Here is a 20337-nt window from a genome sequence, read left to right as displayed (position 1 = left end):
GCCCAAACAAGCTCAAAAGTTTCCTGGCTAGGCCCTTTGGCTTCCCCAGCACCCTCTCCTGCCAAGCTGGCTCTAAAGTTTGCAGAGGTTTAGGGAAGATCATGGCATGGTTTGGGTTGGAAGGGACCTTAAATGTCATCTTGTTCCACCCCCCTGCCATGGGCAGGGACATCTTCCACTATCCCAGGTTGCTCCAAGCCCCATCTGACCTGGCCTTGAACACTGCCAGGGATGGGGCAGCCACAGCTTCTCTGCGCAACCTGTGCCAGGGCCTCACCACTCTCACAGGGAAGAATTTCTTCCCAATATCCCATCTAACCCTGCCCTATCTCAGTATGAAGCCATTCCCCCTTGGTCTGTCACTCCAGGCCCTTGTCCAAAGTCTCTCTCCAGCTCTCCTGGAGCCCCTTTAGGCACTGGAAGGGGCTCTGAAGGTCTCCCCAGAGCCTTCTCTTCTCCAGGCTGAACAACCCCAGCTTGGCCGGCCTGTCCTCAGTACTTAGGAAGTGGGAAGGGAACCATAAGCCCACCGCCATCTCACCTGTGGCAGGTTGGATCCAACACCTCTCCTGGGTTAATAACACCAGCACTGTAGTCCCAGTTCAGGTTTCAGTCTTGGAGGCACTAGGGCTCAGAGGCAGGGATGAACACAGAGCAGAAGGGGAGGCTGTCACAGCTCTGGTGACTGAACCAGTTTCCAGGCATCTATTCAAATGCAAACAAAGAATCCGCCCAGGGCAGGTAAGGATCCTTTTGCTTGGAAACCCTCCTGGCAAGCTGTAGCCACACAAATGCAGGGTTCAATGAGGGACTTTATTCCCAGCCAGGCTTCAAGCCAGCACAGGAGACTGGGACCCGTGTAAGCATCATATCCCCAGCCTCCAAAATCCCACCACAGCTGCAGGACTTTGGGACGACATCGTCCACACTTCTCCTGGGGACAGAAGCACAGCAAGAACATGAACACCCCTGAGCTCAGGCAGGCAGCCCCGCACTGTTTTGGGGCGAGATGATCCAGGGCTCCTGCCTCCCTGTCCCAATCCCAAAACCTCCCTAGCAGCTCTCACCAACCTCAGGAAATGCTCTAGACTTCACTGGGAGCCCAGAGGGACATCCCGGGGTCCCTTCAGGGGGCCATGGGTCACACTCCCTGATGGCAAGGAACGAGGAGCAGTCTCCTGGGAGAGCAGGAGGACACCTATTCCTCCTAGGGCAGGTGAAGGGGGGGTTCAGGTCCTCCTAGGAGTTGCCCTACATGGGAAACTCAGACCCAGACCTCAGGCTGGCAGCTGCATAGTGTGACAAAGTCAGCACCTCCGCTCAGCTCCAAGCCAAAGTCAGTACCCCAGGATGCTGGGAACCCTCCCTGCTACGTGCCTGCCTGATTCAGGCCAGTCATGCCCACAGCCTGCAGAACAGGCTCAGCTGGCAGCAAGCCTGGCAGGACAGGATGGAGCCTGGGGGAAGAGCTGGCACGTCACCCTGGGAGCACCTCAAACAAACCCACACAGGGACAGTGTTGTCCCCAGGAATCTGGCATCTCTCCCACCATCTTGCCCACGAGAGATAAAGCGCATGGATTTGAGCTGCAGAGCCAGAGGAGCTTCACAGGTCCTAGGGAAAGTACGGAGTGGTGAGGACCTGGACACCAGAAAACATCCCCCATTGCAGCTGCTGCCCACCAAGGCTCCCCAGCCCAGCTGCAATTTAAATTTTAGACAAATTAAGCCTGACCTCTGTTTCCACACCCAGCAACTCCAAGGCAGATAGACAATGACGGAGGGATAACCACATCCCAGAGCCTGGGCTCTCCACCCCTCCTGCACAAATAACACACCCAGAAACACAGCTCCCCCGTAGCACAGGACCTACTTCCCAGGCTCAGTGCCTTCCCAGCAACCAGAGAGGGAATCCAGGCTGGCACAAAGAGCTGGGACAGGGTCTAACCTGAGCATCACATTGGCTACAGCTGGGAGGGGAAACCAGCAGCAGGGGAACAAGGAGGGCTGGGACACCCCTATTAAAGGTTGTTCCCAGCTCACTCCCTAGCACAGGCACTGCTGATCTCTCGTAATTGCCCTGGGCTGGGAGCAGGAGGCAGCATTTATAGCCACAGCCAAGAGAACCAGCTGGTGCTCGTATCCTTGCCTGGAGGAGCCGACTCAGGGTCATGCTTCGGAAATATTTGAGAAGCACAGCAATTAAAGGATTGGAGCTGGCAGTCTGAGCTGTCTCCCTCTGCCTGACCCATTGCCAGCCCATGCCTGCATCCACCTGGAATTGCTCCTCTATACAGGCACACACTCATCCACCTCCTGACACAGTTGGGATGGCAGTGAAATCCCACAGCCCCATCCCCAGAGCTGCTGCCAGCCCCAACAGGCAGGCAGGACTTCTCCCTACTCCCCCGGGACTGCTCCCTGCTCCCCGTTGGCGGCCGTGCCTCTCCAAGATGCTTGCCAACATGTGCCAGCAGCGTGGCATGCATGGCAAGCCCGATCCTGCCTGGCTGCCCCACCAAGAGCTGCACTCCCCTTTGCCATGGGAGGAGCTGGGTTAGGTCACTGCAGTGCTTTGGTGGCTGATACCGAATTATCGAACACTGGCGTGTCCATGTGGCTCACAAGCCTCTGATCAGCAGCTCTGCTTGTCCCAGCATCCCCATCCTCTACCTTCCAGCTGCTCGGCTGGTCCTCATGGGAACCCAGCTGATCCTGCACCCAAAATGGGTCCTCCCACCCTGGAGCATCTTGTTGGTCTCAGGATGCACGTACAGGGGTTGGATGCAGGTTGTCCCTACAGCCTGCTGGCCTGGCCCATATACAAACCGTGGTCTCCCAGAGCTCAATCCAAGGTGGAGAGGGGCCTGAAGAGAAGCAAGACGGGAGCTCCCAGAAGCCACCCGCAGGAATGGAAGCAACAATGGGCTTTCTGGTGCTGGCTGCAGGGCTCTCCAGGGTGGATGCCCCAGCCACCGCCACCACTTCCAAAACCTGCTGTCATGCTGGTGAGACTCGCACAGGGCCTTGGCCTTGGCTTTCCCACGCAGGAGCAGCCTTGGGAAGTGGGAGGAGGAAGCGGATCTGCTCTGTCTTCCTGCCATTTCCTCTCAGCCCTGTGCTTTTTTCTGGCTTTTTATCTCTTGTGGGAGCAGAGAACAGCCTGTGTCACAGATAATAGAGGCACTGACTGACACCACGGGTGCACGTGGAGCGCTGTGTGCACCCCCAGGCCCCCCTCCACTGTCCAGCAGCAGGAGCACTGGGACAGCCCGGGATGCTGGGAGCCAGTTTCATCCTCCAAGCCTTGGCACATTTGCAGGATGCTGCTGGAGATGTGGAGGGAAGCAGGAGGATACTCAAGTCCCCCATCTGGCCAAGGCAGGGTCAGGCCCTGAAATGCTTGCCTGTGGACAGAGAGGGCCCTGCTGCCAGGTGGCAGAGGGAAAAGGTAGGAATGTTAATGGGATACAGATTCTCCCAGCCAACGGGTTTGCTGTGCCCTGGGAGCATGGTCCAGACATGAGGGTACAGAGAGGGGTGGCTGGTGGGGCAGGGAGACCTTTGTGGGTGCCGAAGGACCACAGAGAGCACTGATGCACCCTTGGGGAAACTGAGGCACAAGCCTTCCAAGGGGGTGCATGCAGCCTGCAGGGACCCTATCCCATCCCCATCCCCATGCCAGGACACCAGAGCAGAAGATGAACTCCTGGGCACTGGGACATCTCCTCACTCCAGCTGCACATCCTGCTTCAGTACATCTCAGGGACTGTGCTGCCATGGGGGATCCCAGGCAGAGGAATCCTCTTGCCCAGGCAGGTCCAGGGAAGCTGGGATGCTGACACAGCTCCGGAGGCTGCTTGCAGTGCCAGAGGCTGGCTGCCTGCCCGGGGATGGCAGTGGCAGGCTCAGTCCCAGTGCCCATTGTGCTCCCCGAGGGAGCGGGGCTGGGGGAAGGGACACACCATCCCACAGCATCTGGCCTCAACATGGGGCCAAGGCCACCACAGTCATCCAGAGCATGACCAGCAGGGCCAGAGGCCAGTCACTCCAGTGGGATTAGCACAGGGGTCAGACACCATTCCCATGGCTGCTGGGGTGGGATGGGGCCAAGGAAAGATGTGGCCAGGGTGGGATGAGGCTGGGTTGGAATGGGGCTGGGGTAGGATGGGACCAGCATGGGATGGGGCCAAGGTAGTATCTGGCCAGGGTAGGATGGAGCTGCAGTAGGATGAGGTTGGGATAGGATGGGGCCAGAGTGGGATGGGGCTGGGATGGGATAGGAATGGTATGGGATAGTGCCATGGAAGGATGCAGCCTGGGTAGGATGGGAACAGAACAGAATGGGGCCAGGGTAGGAGCTGTGGAAGGATGGGGTTGGGATGAGATGGGGTTGGGGTGAGATGTGATGAGAACGGGGTAGGATGGAACCAACGTAGGATGTGGACAGGGTGGGATGAGGTTGGGGTAGGATGTGGGATGGGGCCGTGGGAAGGGGACTGCCCTGGCTGCCGGACGCAGGAGGGAGGATGTGCACCACGGCCGGCTGTACTTGAGCGTGCAGGCTGGGGAGGGCTCCGGGAGGATGGAGCGCAGCCTGCCGCATTCCCAGTGTCGCTGTTAGTTTAACAATACCCCGCTGGCCTGCATGTCGGGGCTAATTTTATCCCTGGAGCCAGGCCAAGGCGGCCCTAACTTTCCTCGCTGTGATTTATCCCAGCCATTTCCCTTCAAAAACAAGGCCCCCGTGCCAGCCCCGCTGCCTCCCAGGCAGCCACACGCTGCCCCAGGCCCCGAGCGGTGCAAAGCAGGGCAGGATTTGCCCCTTGGTGGGTTGCTTGAAGAGCAGGAGGGTGGTTACTGTGGGATCCCCTCCCAGGATCATTCCCTCCATGGCACAGGGATATTTGAAGCTGACTGGCAGCCAGGGGATGCTCAGATGCAGAGCTTTCCCCAGGATCCTGAAGCAGCTCCATTTTCCACAGACATCTCCGGGAAGCGGGTCGGTGTTTTTTCTACCAACAATTTTATTGAAAAGGCTGTGGGGCTTTTTTTTTTTTCCCTTTTTTTTTTTTCTCCCTTTTCCCAGTCAGCAGCCATGCTCAAGAAAGAGATTTCCCTTCGCCTCTGGGCATCTAGTTAAAAACTGATCAGTAAAAATGCTGCAGAAAAATGGAAAATATTGAAAATATCTCATGACAAACGAACAAAAAAATCTCTTCCAAATAAAGATCTGTTTCCTTCTCTTTTTTCCATCAGAAAAGCTTTTAGTGTGCAAAATGTTGACCGCTTGGACTTCTCCTCCCAGCAGGCTGGGATGCACCTGCCTCTGCTCCAGGAGAGTGGGTTTTCAGAAAGCTAAAAATCACTGGGCAGCACTGTTACCTCCACATCTGTCTCTCTTGTGAGCCTCTCGTGCTCCCACCAGACCCACGGCAGGCTAGGAGGACCCAGGGAAAGAGATGGCACGGCCAACCCGCGGGCGAGCCCTTCCCCACAGGCCCGGGAAGGGGGAGGAAAGCCCAAAGTTATTTGGTCTCTAGCGTGATGAGTTCCTGTTAGTTCTCAGTCTGCCACAGACAGAGGAGGCGTGCGAGGCTGCGGGCAGAGCAAGTGGAGGCGTTAGAGGTTGTCATACATGCGCAGCGTCTTCTCCAGCTGCTGGCTGACGCGCTGGTAGAAGACGATCTGCTGTCTTAGGTAGGACTGCATCATCCTCTTGAAGTCAGCCACGCGGCGCTCGTGGAAGTGGTTCATCTCGGCCTGCAGGGCGAAGCCCACCACGCGGCAGCGCTTGCGGATCCCGTCAGCCTCCTCCTGGTCCATCCTGCCCTCGTCGCTCATCCGCTGGCTCTCCTTCACCTTCGCGAAGGCGCCTGGCAAGGCAGGGAGCAGGATGAGAGGCTGGCGGGTCTGTGTGACCCTTCCCTGGCCTTCCTGGTTGATCCCACCGCCCTCCATGCTAGGGCACCAGCCTGGACTCAAAGCAGAGGCGCAGAGCTGCCCCACATGAGTAAAGGAGGGATCTACCTGCATCTCCCTATGCCCATCGAACTCATCCCTCTCCTCCAGGCAGGGAAAGACCAGGAGCCTTTTCCCTCTGGACTCTGGCCTCCCCAGCTCCTTTTCCATCCCATCTCTGAGCACACAGCCTCATGTTTAGCTGGTTTTGGGGTCTGGGCTCCTGGAGGGCTGCAACTCAAGGCTTTGGGTGCTAAGCTAAAAATGCAGGGCAGCGTTAGCACAGCCAAGCACCCCAGCCAAGCCTGCCCTCCAAATATTCCATGGTATCCCGTAAATGGGGGTCAGGAGCAGCCCTGGGAGACCCCAGACCAGGAGGCAGTGAACCAGGATGGGGGAAGGGCGTGTGGTGCTGTCTGGAGCTCAGCTGGGAAACCATCTCCCTCTCCCAGAGGCAGCTGATGCTCTGACACCAGTTTTTCCCTCTCCATGTTTTTTTACAGCTCAGTTTCGAAAGAATCCTGCCTGGCTCCAGCCCTGCATTCCTCCCCCTCATTAGCACAGAGGCTAAAAAACTAAAAACAAGATCTGGCCTGCACTGGGCTTTTTTCCCTTATCCCTGCCCCTTGCCGGGAGCACCAGACCCGGGGTTACAGTGCTCCCGCTGCACCAGCCCTGCTCCCAGCAGAGAGGAGGAGGAGGAGGAAGAAGCAAAGGTTGGAGGCCAAATCCTGCCTTCCGCTCTGCCCACGCAGCCTCGCTTCCGGACGGGATCCAGCCCCTCTCCATGGGTAAACAACACTGGGAGGAAAGGCATAGAAGCTGCTGGGGCAGGATTGTACTCTCCTTGCTCCCTTTGCCTTCCCAGCCTCCCCCAGGGACGTGCAGCGAGGCACAGACATCCCTGGATGCTTGGACACAGACAGCCCTGGTTTCACCCTGGGGAAAACTTGTCCCCCAAAATCTGAGGATGTTAGTGTGGGTGTCCCCTCCCTGCTATGGGCAGCTGGGCTGGGAGGAGTGTGTGGACTTCGGCCCTGCTCCCACACCCAGCTGCGTCAGCCTGGGTGCAAAGGGCCACCGAGTCCTCCCTGCCTGCCACCCGCTCCAGGAAGAGCACAGAAAACACTTCTCACCCCCTCTGACCCCAGCAGCTCCAGGGAACTAGGACAAATGGGGTGCAGGGAGCTCTGACAGCCCAGGCGTGCTAACCCACTCCTCCTGGACCCAGAAGCGCAGGGACATACTCCTGAAAAGTGTGACCTTGGTTGTCCCCAGGAGGTTCAGTGTGTCATCCCCCATGGACATGTCCCCCCACTGCCCTGCACAGCCCACTCTGCTCCTCTGGCCCACTCAAGGCCATATCCAGCCATGTCCCAGCCCCGAGAGAGCAAGCTCCAGCATCCCTGCTGGCCACCCATCTGCCACCTCGGCAGGGAGGGAGGATGAGGAGGGACAAGTGGCAGTGGGTGGGATGCTCAAGAGGTGCCGGGCAGGTCACCACAAAGCCACCAGCAGTGGTGCTGGCTCCTGCTAATGGTCTGCAAGGAGTGACACCCATGCTGATCCCCACAAAGGAAGCACCAGCAGCAGTTATGGAGCCCACAGCATCACTGGGGCAGACCCTGGACCCAATAGCCCTAGCAGCCTCTCCCAGCTGGGGTGACTGGAGGGCTGTGCCAGCAGGGACCACACTGCTTCCCTAGGAGCCACAGACAATGGTTTCCATTCTCATTCCCATCCTCATTTCCCATTCCCTTCATGGCCCAACAAAGGATTTCCTCGTTGCATCCCCATACCACTCCCCACGCCGTTCCCACTCACATGGGGCCATTCCCAGGGAGAAGAAGGCCTCCTTACCTTTCTGGAGGTGGATGATGTCTGGAAAGTTGGAGAGGAGCCCTTGGTATAAGGAAAGCGTGTCCAGCATGAGGAACAGGTCATTCTTGGGCTGCTCAGCAAACATCTCCCCCACAGTCTCGTACGTCTTGCCCGTGTGGGAGATGGCGTTGTTGAGGGCATCCAAGCTGTAGGGAGGGTCCATGTGGAAGGAGTGGCTGATGGCTTGGAAGGCATTGCCCAACTTCTGGAACTCCTTCCGGAAGCCCCCCACGTGCTTGCGCACCAGCTCCAAGGCCACGTTGGTCAGCTGCAGGACGCTGTCGTCCATCTTCTTGCTGAAGGCCTTGAAGGCGTCCACGCGGTCCTCCACATCCTGCAGGTCCTGGTGCTCCGTGGGAATCTGGATGGTGAGGAGGAAGCTGGCACCCACCATCTCATCCTTTTCCGCCCGGCGTTTGCCCAGCTTCCACTGCTTCTCGTCACGGCAGCAGAGGAAGTGCTGGAAGCCCTCGTACTGGGAGAGGACGGGGTGGCTGGTCATGTGGTCCATCCAGAGGATCAGTCGCCGCTTGCGCTTCTCAATGAAGTCCTCCTCAAAGCGGCCAGTGGCCTGCTTCTCGGGCAGGTGGGGCACCGAGATCACCGTGAACTTGTGCAGGAGGCGGTTGTAGAGCCAGTCGAAGTGCTTGTACCGCCGGTACACGGGCGAGTTGATGTTGCTGGGGGTCAGCTTGTAGGAGATGTAGCTCTTGATGCCCTTGAACTTGGTCTGCTTGGTGGGGTCCTCCACGGAACAGATGAAGGGGTGGGGGTTCGCCCTCCACTGGGGACCTCTGGAGCCCATCTCGATGCAGTATGTCTCAGAGATCTTGGACATCAGGGGCACGTCGCCCAGGATGAAGGCTTCCACACCGGAGCGGACGAAGCAGGAGAAGCGGTTGAGGTTCCTCCCTACCACGCTGCCCCTCTTGGAGGAGCTCATGCTATCCTGCCTCTCCAGCGCCGGCTTGGGCCGGTAACCGGCATGCTGGTGGTGGCCATAGGCCTCCGGGTACTGCAGATTGGGTGAGGGGTGCCCGTTGGTACCCGGGGCGCTCCGGGGCTCCTCCACCACCGTGCACGCATCGTCCCAGTCATCCCAATCATCATCATCGTCGTCCTCAAAACTGCCCTGGTAGGAGATGCCGGGATTGGGGGATGCTGAGTAGAAGGAGGAGTCGTGCCCGGGGGAGCCGGCCGGGCTGCTGGAGTAGTCCGTGTAGTTGGAGCCTGACCGGGAGCGGAGGATCTCGACATAGGAAGCAGGGAAGAGGCCGGTCTCCCCGCGGCTGTTTTGGCCCTGTAACCACCCGTCCAGGGAGTTCTCACTGAAGATGACGAGCTCCTCGTTCTCCTGGATGCTGATCTCCTCTTTGTTTTCGCTCTGGAAGTTGTAAAGCGCTCTGGCTTTCAACGCCATGGCCGGTCGCGGGTCGGGAAGAGGAGGGGGGGACACAGCGGAACGCAATCCCCCCCAGCCAAAACAACCCCCCCAGGCAATACCACAGGCTCGCTCGGCTCCGGGATCACCACCACGCGCTGTGGGAAATGGCTTGGCCGGTTTCCCAGAGAAATTAAAAAAAAAAAACGGTGAAGAAGAAATCCCTTACGAGGTGACGCCAAGTTCCGTGTGTCCAAGTGACCCCCCCGATCCCGGCACCCCTGTTAAAAACAACATTCCCCAGTTAAAAACAACATTCCCCAGTTAAAAACGACATTTCCTGGATAAAAACAAGATTCCTGGTCAGGCGAGCGGCGTTTCCCTGGCTCCTCCGGGATGTGAATCCCGGCCGGCCCAAGAGCCGGGCTCTGCCATGTCCACGCAGGGTTTATCTCGCTGGGACGCCGATCCCGAGGTTTCACTTTCCGTGAGGAAAACCTCTGGCTGCCAGCGAGGAGATATATCCCAAGCGACTTTTCTCGGGGGTCCTGTGGATAAAACACCCCAAATTTTCCCCTGCCAGCTGTCGGTGGGTGCTGGGAAATCGTCAGGAACGACCCCAAACCCTGCCCAACCTCCCAGTGATCCCGGGATTTCCTTTCCGGGCCGACTTTCCCGGCGGCTGGCGGGGTTTGGTTTTTCCCTGAAATCAGTAAATCTCACGCAGGACGGAGGTGGAGGGGACGGCGGTGGGGCTGGCGGGGGTGCCGGTGCTGATGCCGGTGCCGGTGGGGGAGATGGTGCCGGGGTTGGTCCCGTTGCCAGTGGGGATGGCGGAACCGGTGCCGAGGCTGGTCCCGCTGCCGGGGGCGGTACCGGGGCTGGTCCCGTTGCCGGTGCCGATGCCGGTCCCGCTGCCGGTCCCGTTGCCGGAGGGGGTGGCGGAGCCAGCCGCCAGCCTCCCGTGACGCAGGGCAGCGCGGCGCTCCCCGCTCCGCCGTCCGGTTCGCAGCGAGCAGCAGCCCGGCCCGGCTTGGCCAGCCGCACGCTGCCCTCTGCAGGCAGCCGGTCCCGGGGGCGCGAATCCTCGCCCGCGGTGGCACTGGCTGCTCCTGCGTCTCTGCCGGGATATTCCCCTCGGCCGTGCCCGGTCACGGCCCGCGGCGTCCCTTCCCAGCCCCCGGGCGGAGGGGGAAACTGAGGCACGGGCTGAGCGGGCTGCGGGGGGCGCCGGGGCCTCCGAGCCGCGCGGGGGCGCTGCGGGCGCGGCCCGGGCGGAAGCGGCCGGCGCGCGGGTGTTGCCATGGAGGAGCTGAGCGCGGCGCTGGCGGCGGGCGTGGGGCTGGCGGGGCCCTTCAGCCCGGCCGCGCCGCACCCCCGCCTGGCCGCGTACAAGCCCCGCGGCGGCCCCGGGCAGGTCGAGCGCCGGCAGCGCCTCCTCCGCATCCAGAGAGAGTGAGCGCGGGAGCGGGCGAGCGGGCGCCGCCAGGGATGGGGGCGCGGGGGGCGGGCGGGCCGCGTTAGGCCGCCCTAGGGCTGCGTGTGGGGAGGCGGCCCGGTTTGGGTGTGGGCTGCGGTGGGTGACCTGCCTCCCCGCTGGGTTGTTTCCTCGCCCCCCCAGGAGGCGGCTGGACTACGTGAACCATGCCAGGAGGCTGGCAGAGGACGACTGGGCAGGGATGGAGAGCGAGGGCGAGGAGAAGGATGGGGAAGATGCGGAGGAAGAGGAGATGGACGTGGATGCTGGCAAAAAGTTGCCCAAGCGCTACGCCAATCAGGTGAGGAGCCACCTGTGTCCCCATGGTGGGGTGTGGGTGTGAGGCAGGGCCAGGATGAGGGATGTGGGGTGGTTTGAGGCCACGGTGATGGCCGTTTTGGGGCTGAGAAGAATGTGTCCTGCCTGACTTGGTGCTCAGAGAGAAACTGTGTTTCAGTTTGCCTCCAAAACATGCTGAGTTCAAACGGAAAACAAGTGGAGATGGGCCGCCTGTGTGCTTTAGTCATTTAGGTTGGAAAAGATCTCGAAGGTCATTGAGTCCAGCCATTAATCCTGCACCACTGCATTCCCCACTTTGGGAGATTTCAGCTCAGCTAGCAGCATTAGTACCCCGTTAGGCAACACTTAGCTAAATATTTCTGTCTTTCCCCGTGTTTGGGGCACCAGGAAGGAAAGGAAAACTCAGCTGGGTTTTATCAGCCTGGGTGCTGTATTGGTCCTAAAAGGCACGCAGCCACCTGGGCAATGTTTGAGGAGGTCAGTTTCTCTGGGCTCTTTAATCCTAATATTTTGGAATCTCTAAGCTCTTTCATGTTTTTAAGAATAAAGTGCTGGAGTGGGGACCAAGGCGTGAGGTGGCCAAGCGAGGACTGTGAGCCCTGTTCTGTAGTCTGAAGCTCAGTCAGCAGCTGGGAAGCAAGAGAAAGACTTGAAGAGTGTGTTAGGCAGGTTGAGGTTGATTAGGGAGAGAGAGAGAGAGAGAGAGGGAAGGAGCCCTTTTGGGGGTGACAAGCAGTGCCAGCTGCCTCTAAAACGCCCTGTGTAGCTGTTGAAGCCAAGTTAAAACCTCCTTATTTTATTCTTGAGCTGTTCATTGTCCATAACTTCAGGATAGTTGTTACTAACTGATTGTTTTTCCTGGTTTCTCTGTAGCTGATGCTGTCAGAGTGGCTGGTGGATGTACCCTCGGATCTGGAGCAGGAGTGGGTTGTGGTGGTGTGTCCTGTGGGGAAAAGGGCACTCATCGTGGCCTCCAGGGTAAGTGGTAACAGAGGTGGGGGTCTCACCAGCTGCTAAAGGACCTGGTTTATGTTTCCAGCCAACATAAAGCTGGCTTGACTGGGTTTTCTCTCTCCTCTTTCCTCACAGGGCACAACAGCAGCTTACACCAAGAGTGGCTTCTGTGTCAACAGGTTCCCATCCCTGCTGCCGGGGGGGAACCGGCACAACTCAGCCAGCGAGAAAGGTACAGGTGTGAGGAGACATTTGGGATAGAGGGAGGGGAGCTGCCTGCTTCTGCCTGGGAATGTGTTTGCTGGCAGGCTCAGTGCTGCTCCTCCAGCTCCCCTGAGCCCCAGAGCTATGCCCTTTTTCGTGCTGCTAGGTAGTCAACCTCAGGCCTGTTTCTGTATCTCTGGAGATAACTAGATGTGGACAAATACCTTTATGCTAGATAAGTACATGGAGTCCAAAAATGGTTTGGATTTGGAAGGGATCTTAAAGGTCATCTTGTTCCACCCCCCTGCCATGGGCAGGGACACCTTCCACTATCCCAGGTTGCTCTAAATCCCATCCGACCTGGTCTTGAACACTTCCAGGGATGGGGCAGCCACAGCTTCTCTGGCCTCACCGCCCTCACAGGGAAGAATTTCTTCCTAACATCTAATCTAAAACTGCCTTTTTCCTGTTTAAAACCATTGCCCTTTGTCCTGTCACATCTTTTAATTAGCCTGATTGACTGACACTCTTAAACCCCAATATCCTCTCTGTCCTCTAAAAGAGACCTGTGTGTGCTGTCATCTTCCTTACTACCTCTTGGAGTTCAGTTTTTTGGCCCAGAAAAAAAGAGGTTTATTCCCTGGCAAATGCCATTTTCTGAAATATGCCCTTGCCTGCTATGCCTCTGGCTGGTCCCTTTGTAGCCTCATGGGGCTCCTCAAGCTCAAGGCTTTTTGCGGTCACAGTTTCTGTTAACAGAAGGGGGTCCCTCTGCACCTGGCAGCCTTACATCAGGGCAGGATTAATGCTGGGGAGCTGTGGCCTGGCGTTTGCCAGTTGGGTTAGGCAGAGTCTGGAGCAGGTATGGACCTCCCTGTGTTTGTGTGTGCAGTGTACACCATCCTGGACTGTATCTACAATGAGGCCCAGCGAACCTACTATATCCTCGATGTGATGTGCTGGAGAGGACACCCTGTTTATGATTGCCAGGTACTGAATCCCTGCCCTCCCTGTTGTTCCCTGAGATGCAGTGCTCCAGCACTGTATGTAGCTCACTCTGCAAAATGGGGATATTTCTCCCAAGCACCAGTGTCTTTACAGCTTTTGGGCTGCTGGAATTATGTACATGTTTTGTGGGGCAGTAGCAGGGTTTGGGGTGCTGGTTCTGTAGGTGAAGTCGATTTTGTAAATCTCCCAGGTGAATGCAGAGGAGTGAAGACACTCAGCAGGTGCTGATGGGTGATGTGTAGTGAATGGTCACTAACTCTCTGTGTCCTTTCACAGACTGACTTCAGATTCTTCTGGCTGTCCTCAAAGATCCAAGAGGAGAAAGGGCTGGGAGAGACAAGCAGGATTAATCCGGTAAGTCCTTTTGTAGTGAGAAGGAGGCTGAGGGGTAAGCTCTCCTGTTCAGCAGGCTTCAGCAGTTTCTTTCACAAGCGGAAGCTTTCTTTCTTTTTTTCTTTCTCCTCATGGATCAGGCTTCAAAGTGTACATCTGATGAAATGGGATGCCGTGGTCAGGATGTAAATGGAACCACTGAATATTGTAAATGAGTGCAGTGGGATTTATTTCCCCCATCCAGAGTGCTGAGGGATATCACACTGCAGGGTATCAGCTAACTTCCATGCTGTTTTTAGCTTTCCTTTGAAATGGAATGGAAAACCAGTGTGGTTTCTGCAGGGGCAGTGTTGGTTGGCAGCCTGACTACACTGGGGCTTATTCTTGCAGTCTTGTGGGTTTGTAAAGCTTTAAGCCTTCCCTCTGTTTAAACTGATCATTGAAGTTGTTCGGATGAATGCCGGATTGCCACCCGGAATCCCTGCTGAGCCAGGATAAAAAGTCTTCCTTTGAAGACTTACGTATGGAGGTCAGACCTAGAACCCACAGCAGCTTGGAACATGATTTTTGGGTACAGACATGAGGGATTTCTCTGCTCAGGCACAGCCAGGCAGAGCAGCTCCTGTGAGCTAAGCATCTCAGTGATAAATGGGGCTGACTGCAGTGAAGGTGTCTGTGTTCAGAGAACATCCTGTTCTGACTCCCAACAGGAATATCCAGAAGATAGCTACCTAATGAAGGGGGGTCGTTTCAGCTTTCATTTCCTGGGTTGAAAGATTGACTTGGCTGAGCCAGCAGCCTGGAACAGATGTCTGTCTACTTTGCATCCTGCCTGGAGGTCATAATTTTCTCTTTTGGTTAAAAGAACATCTCCTGAAAGGTCCTTCGTGCAGTCTTGGGTGCTTGGGAAGAAAGGTATCAGGAGCATGTGGGAGCTGTTCCTCACCCTTTCCCTTTCATGCTGGATCCTGCACTGGGGGAATCCTTCCTTCTTAGCTGCCTCTGCACCGGTGCTGGACTCAGCAACTTGTTTGCCTTTAGGCCACACAGTTGCCCCTCTAACCCTCTCTTACTCTTTCAGTACAAATTTGTGGGCCTGCAGAACTTCCCTTGCTCCTCGGACAGCCTGTGTGAGCTGCTGGCTACGGACTTCCCCTTTGAGGTGAGAACACCCAGGTGGGGGCCTGGACCTCAGCCTCAGCAACAGCCCTGCTGTACCTCTGCCAGTGCTGGGAGAGAGGTGCATCCCCTCTGCTTGGGAATTTGCTCTCCCAAAGCTGCAGGAAGCTTGCTGAGCTGCGCTGCCGTTTCCCTGTGTGTGTGGGAGGGATGCCTTTATGCCTGTGGTTGATCTGTTGCCTTGTCAACAGGTACAGGCCTCATCCAACCACACAGATAAGCAAGAGTTAAACCACGGCATTCCATGTGTTTGTGCTGCCCTTGCTGCAGTTGGCTGGGTCTGAAAAAGCATTTTGGGATGAGAGTGTTGATAGGGACACTCAGGCTGCCTCCAGAAGCAGCACAACTCACGTTCACATAGCAGTGTGATGGACAGCTGACCTCTTTAGGGCCAAAGTTGGTACTGCCCATGGCTCTATGTGGGCTTGCGTGGGTTTCCTTAGTCTGGCTGCTTCCATATTCTATGTCCAAGGCACCTGGCTGTTTTCTGGGAAGGAAGGAGAAGGGTGATGGTAAGATCCCAATGGTTTCTGAGGGGTTTGGGTCTTCAGAGTGGGTGCCTGAGGTGTACTGGAGCTGGGGGAGGATGGCTGTGACAGAATGGCTGAACAGAACACCTGTGTTCGCTTCATCAGCTTTAGAAGTAGAATCATAGAATCATACAATATCCTGAGCTGAAAGGGACCCACTAGTATCATCAAAGTCCAACTCCTGGCCCTGCACAGGACAGCCCCAGCAATCCCACAATGTGCCTGAGAGCATTGTCCAAAGGGTCCCTGAGCTCTGGCAAGCTTAGGACCATGACCAGTTCCCTAGGGAGTTTGTTCCATTGCCCAACCACCCTCTGAGGGAAGAATCTGTTCCTCATATCCACCCTAAACCTCACCTGACAAAACTGTTGTGCTATTCTGACCTTTGGGGAAGGGCAAGACAGGCAAATCCACGTGCCACCTCGCTCAACCCCATGTGGTTGTGAGCAGTGAGTCACCGGCCCTCATGGAATCAGCTCTGGCTGCTTTTGCCTGCCCTGGCTGACTTCTCACTGGAGGGGAGAGGACGGAGGAGGCAGTGGCATTCCGGCCCAGTGACAACATCTGGAAGGCAGAAGCTCCTTCAGTGTCTGCTGCAGTTCCTAGGAGTGCCCAGTCTCAACTCCACACCAGGAACAGCCTCCACAGAGGTTTCTTGTCCTGCAAAGGCAAACGCCACATTGATGTGATAGTCTCTTGTGCTGCCCCATCCCGAGTTAGCCATTAGTATAAGTGGAGGTTTAAATTAAGGGACACTAATTTGTCTGTGAGGGCTGACTTTGCTTGTCAAAGCCAGGACAGCCATCAGAGTGAGTCAGAAAGTCCCAGCTTTCCTGCAGCTGACTTGCTTAATGACAAATCTCTGAGTGCCTCTGTAGAAACAGTCATTCCTGTCTTTCCTGAGAAAAAGCTTCATTCCTTCCTGAGGCATCTGGTCCCAAGAGGAAAGGCTGAGGAGTGTTGCCTCGCTGTGGTCAGAGTGGGAAACTTTTGGGCTATGAAAGAGGCCATTGTGAAACTCTGAAGCAGGAGATGGAGCTGAACGGACTCCAGATGTGTAATCCAGCTGTGATTTGCCCCCCTGGTCTTTTGATACATTGGGGTGTAACCCCAAGAAGTGAAATGTGGTGTAATTGGCTCAACACACTGGAACCATGGTGCTGCTTCCAGAATGAAGGGAGCCGTGGGTCCCTCTGGTGTGCCACAAGAGGGAGCCCAAAAATCCCCCAAAACAGCTTCCACCACCGGTACAGAAAATAGATCCTGCTTATGGATAGTGAAGGATAACAGAGGTGGTCTTAGTCTTGGGCCCAGCATCTGGTGATCCTGACAGGAATCTCGTGTGTGTGGTGGCAGCAGAGGTGGTCAGTGCTTTCAGATTTGGGACTTCAGAGTTAATCTGTAACCTGAGAGTTAGGGCCTGACCCGCTCTATTCAGCAGAATTTTATTCCCCTGAGTTCAGTGGACTTTGGATCAGTTGACTGGCTCTGAATTTCAAGTGGTTTTTGGAGTGGATCTTAAGAGCTACTGTCCTTCTCACAGATCTGAGTAAAACCACGCTCAGGTTTCCACAAAGGCAGGGGAGCCAAAGCCTCTGAGAAACCCCGGTGTGAAGGAATGGGAGGACTGTTAAGCATCTAAAATCTGGAAAGCGTGGCTGTGGAGTGTGAAACCCTGCCAGGCCAGTCTCTCCTCGGGTTCTGTCGTTTAGGGACAGTGTCAGCCCTTGTTCTCGTGTGGCTGCTGTCACTGCAGTGACTCAGGGTAGGGACCCAGCCAACAAATTAAATAAACGGGAAGGAATATGGGAGTCACTTAAATCAGGGAAGGGAGAACATGACCTAACTTCACCAGGCTGAACTCCTTTGAATTCTCCATCTTGGGGAAGATATTTGGAACAGTCTGGAAGGCGTTTCCAGGCTCTGATCTTTACCAAAACATTCCTGTGGGTGCTGGAGTATTCCTCTTGCTCACCAAGTGCCACGCATCCACAGGAATGGGCTGGATATGCTGGGGTGCTGCAGAATCTGGCTGTTCCCAAGAGGCAGGGGGAGGGAAAAGCTTTGCACTTTAGGGGTTACACAAGTTCATCATGATGCTTTCTGTTCTAGTTTTATGTTTTCCTAGCAGAGGAATCCCCCTTTTTCTGGGATTATTTGGCAAGATGTTAACAGTGACTGAAATTGTGAACAGAGTAGTACCAGGAGCTTTACTGTCTCTGCCATAGGTTAGCATCCATGGAGCAGAAATGGATAGATGCTGCTCTGTGCTGTGCTCAGCCTGGGTGTCTGTTCTGGGGGCTGTAGGCTTGGGGAGGGGCCTGGGAGCAATTCATCCCGAGATGGGCTTTTGTTCTCCTCTCTTCTGCCCACTCAGCCACTCTTCTTCATAGCCAAATGGCTTTTTAAGAGATTTTGAAGCTGAGCTAAGAGGAGCACCACCTTCAGCGTTAGTCAGCCTGACAACAAGATCCAGCCTCACAGAGCACACCCTGGGAAGCACAGGAAGAGGGGGAATGAGAATCCCTGAGCATGGCAGGAAAGTGGGGAAAATGTCAGACAGCTGCAGCACTGCAGAGTGTGGAAATAGCAGCACAAGAGTTAAGCCTAAATCTTCAAAGTCCTGAGTGCCCTTAACTGTCATTGATTGCTGGAGAAGTTCTCTCCTGGGAAACATTAAGAATTTTATTGGCATACACCAGTTAAAAGAGCTGTTAGGAATCGGGGCTCCTTGGCATCATGCACTTGGACTAATTACTTTCCAAATGTATTATTTAAAATAACCCTAATCCAGTAAAGTGGGCTGCCTCATTCAGAAACCCGCTGGCTTTTCTGCAGAGTGGGATGAGAGCATCCAGAGGATGCTGCTCTGTGCCGACAGCGGGCTGGAATTGTTTGCCTTTGACAATTTAAAGCCACCTGGGAGTCGCTGATCTTTCAGGGCAGGAGCTCTGCAGGTTTCTTCTTTCCCTTCCGCTGTTTATTGCGCTGCTTGGGGAAAAATGATCCAGCTGTTGGTTTTGGCCTGCAAATGGAGAGCAGAGCTGTCGTCTGGCGCCCGGTCATCCACCTGCGGGAGCCTCAGCTCTGCCCTTTCATTCACTCTCTCCTGTCTGCAGGTTGACGGGCTGCTCTTCTATCACAGGCAAACCCACTACACCCCCGGCAGCACCCCGCTGGTGGGCTGGCTCCGGCCCTACATGGTCCCTGAAATCCTGGGGCTCACCGTGCCCTCCACCGCGCTCACGGCCAAACCGAACTATGCCGGGCGGCAGCTCCAGCAGATCATCGAGAGCAAAAGGAATAGAAAGCTGGCGGTGGAAAAGGGCGACCCAAGCAGCGTGGTGGCCGCGAAGAACGGACATTACGAGCTGGAACACTTGTCTACCCCTCAGCCAGAAAAGTCTCTAGAGGGCCAGGACGGAGCAGTGAGCCAAATGGAGAGTTAAAATGCTGGGACAGGCCAGCTGGGGAGGGAGCAGGGAAAAGGCTCCCTGCTTCTCACTGTCCCTCATGCTCCTGAGAGGGGGCAAAGTAATGATGATAGGATAGCTTTGTTTCAAGGGCATGACAGTGGAATATCTTGCCCCAAGGGCTGTTTTTTGTTGTTTGTTTGTTTGTTTGTTTTTGTTTTGGGGTTTTTTTAGGGTTGGGTTTTGTTGTTGTTTTTTTTTTTTTGCCAAGGCTTCTGTGAGTCCTTAACAGGATTGTCTGGTTCTCTGCTAAGGCAGTCGTGCGTTGGGACACGCTGCAGGGATACAGTTCAGCTTCTGACCCTGCTTCTCCTGAAGCCCTGGCAAAGCTCCAGCATAGGAATAGTGCTCGGACCTCTGAGGTGCAGCTGCTGCTCACGACCCCAAGTAGCAGCCCCACCTTCCTGACCCCAGAAATGGGGGCTTCTCGGCCTTTGATCCAGCTGTTTTCTGAGGCCTTCGCAATGAAAGTTTTGGGGTCAGTCTGCTTCTTACTAGCAAAAAGTTGGCAGTGAGCTTCTGTAAATCCAAAGGGTGGACTTTCCACACCCACATGTTCTTAGGACAATCTAAATTTTCCTTGCATCGCAGCAGGACCTGCCTTGGAGCAGGGCTTTGTGCACAGTGAGCGCAGCAGAAGCCTCTCTCTCCTCAAGGCTTTTCTCAGTGGGGGGAGGAAGGAATGGCTTCGCTCTGAAAAACACTACCATTGATCGTGCCAAATAAAAGGTTTCTCAGAAAGACAAATTCTTGAGCGTCTTCCTGCTACCTAAGGGTGGATGCGTGCTGTGCCTCCCAAATAGGGATTGAAAAAATCAGTTCCAGCGCTGACTGGAGCAGAGGAAACGCTTACGTGGGTTTGATTCTCTGCACACTGAGTTAGTTTGGTCCCTTCTGTCCCTCTCACCCCAGCCCAATCCCACTTTTTTTAAGCACTGGCTGCTCCTTCTCCCTGGCTTTAAGAGGATGAAATGATTGTTCTCACTGTCGCCAGGTTGGTTTTCAGAGGGAGATTAAAAGGGGAGATGAAACATCAGGCTAAAGGCAGTATTGGGGTCTTTCCTCCCAGCTCTCTAGGAAAATGCCCCTGGAGGAGATGGGGAGAGTGGGGATTACCACCCGCAGATAGTGGGGGCACTTGTATCCTGCCCTCACACCCCCACTTTTTCCCAGAAAAAGGCTGATTCTGTGCCAAGCATGTGGGCTGCGTGCAACCATCTGGCTGTGCAGCCACTATTGATTACACCAGCGGGCAGCAGGAACTGTCCTGGATGCAGGGGGGCTTCCCCAGGAGGGAAGCAGCACCCTTGGCTCTGCAGCGTTCGGAGCTGTCTCCTTCAAACAGCTGCTTATTTTATAATGTTCAGTATTATTTTTTTAGCATGTGAAGCAGCTGGCTCAGGGAAAGATGATTGACACCTGGACTGCCTTATCCCCCCCCATCCCTCAAAGGTTCCCACCTTCAGCCTCTCTGGTTGGCAGAGATCTGCAGGGAGAGTGCTGAACAGGAGACTGCACCCAACCTCCTGTCAGCACAGTTTTCCTTCCGTCAGGCAATTAAACCCGGAGGTGGGCATCTGGAGGGAAGATTTGTGCATCCCTTAAGGCAGAGAAAGCTGCACTCAGCTTACTGCTCCCCAGCAGCCTTCCAAGGTCC

The 20337-nt window shown here is 55.8% G+C and overlaps 3 protein-coding genes across 3 annotated transcripts; 1 reads left to right on the top strand and 2 right to left on the bottom strand.

The window, feature by feature from the left end:
* Window positions 1–5006: 5006 nt before the first annotated feature.
* Window positions 5007–9279, bottom strand: SNX33 (sorting nexin 33). Its single transcript, XM_027712262.2, has 2 exons — window positions 7821–9279; window positions 5007–5875 (listed from the first exon to the last, which is right to left on the bottom strand). Exons 1-2 carry the CDS (start codon window positions 9259–9261, stop codon window positions 5622–5624), a joined length of 1695 nt encoding a protein of 564 aa, XP_027568063.1. The 5' UTR covers window positions 9262–9279; the 3' UTR covers window positions 5007–5621.
* Window positions 9280–9572: 293 nt separating this feature from the next.
* LOC113983299 (skin secretory protein xP2-like) lies at window positions 9573–10527 on the bottom strand. Its single transcript, XM_027712331.2, has one exon. The coding sequence runs from the start codon at window positions 10525–10527 to the stop codon at window positions 9586–9588; it is 942 nt and encodes a 313-aa protein (XP_027568132.1). The 3' UTR covers window positions 9573–9585.
* On the top strand, window positions 10462–19427 carry SNUPN (snurportin 1). Its single transcript, XM_027712263.2, has 8 exons — window positions 10462–10677; window positions 10844–11000; window positions 11873–11977; window positions 12089–12185; window positions 13050–13147; window positions 13442–13519; window positions 14580–14660; window positions 18327–19427. Exons 1-8 carry the CDS (start codon window positions 10526–10528, stop codon window positions 18654–18656), a joined length of 1098 nt encoding a protein of 365 aa, XP_027568064.1. The 5' UTR covers window positions 10462–10525; the 3' UTR covers window positions 18657–19427.
* The last annotated feature ends 910 nt before the right edge of the window (window positions 19428–20337 follow it).

The sequence above is a fragment of the Pipra filicauda genome, unplaced genomic scaffold (assembly GCF_003945595.2).
Source record: "Pipra filicauda isolate LSUMZ 115617 unplaced genomic scaffold, ASM394559v2 scaffold161_size1661140_pilon, whole genome shotgun sequence".
Classification (NCBI taxonomy): Eukaryota; Metazoa; Chordata; class Aves; order Passeriformes; family Pipridae; genus Pipra; species Pipra filicauda.
Note: the sequence above shows the minus strand (reverse complement) of the source record. Positions and strands in the feature narration are given on the sequence as shown.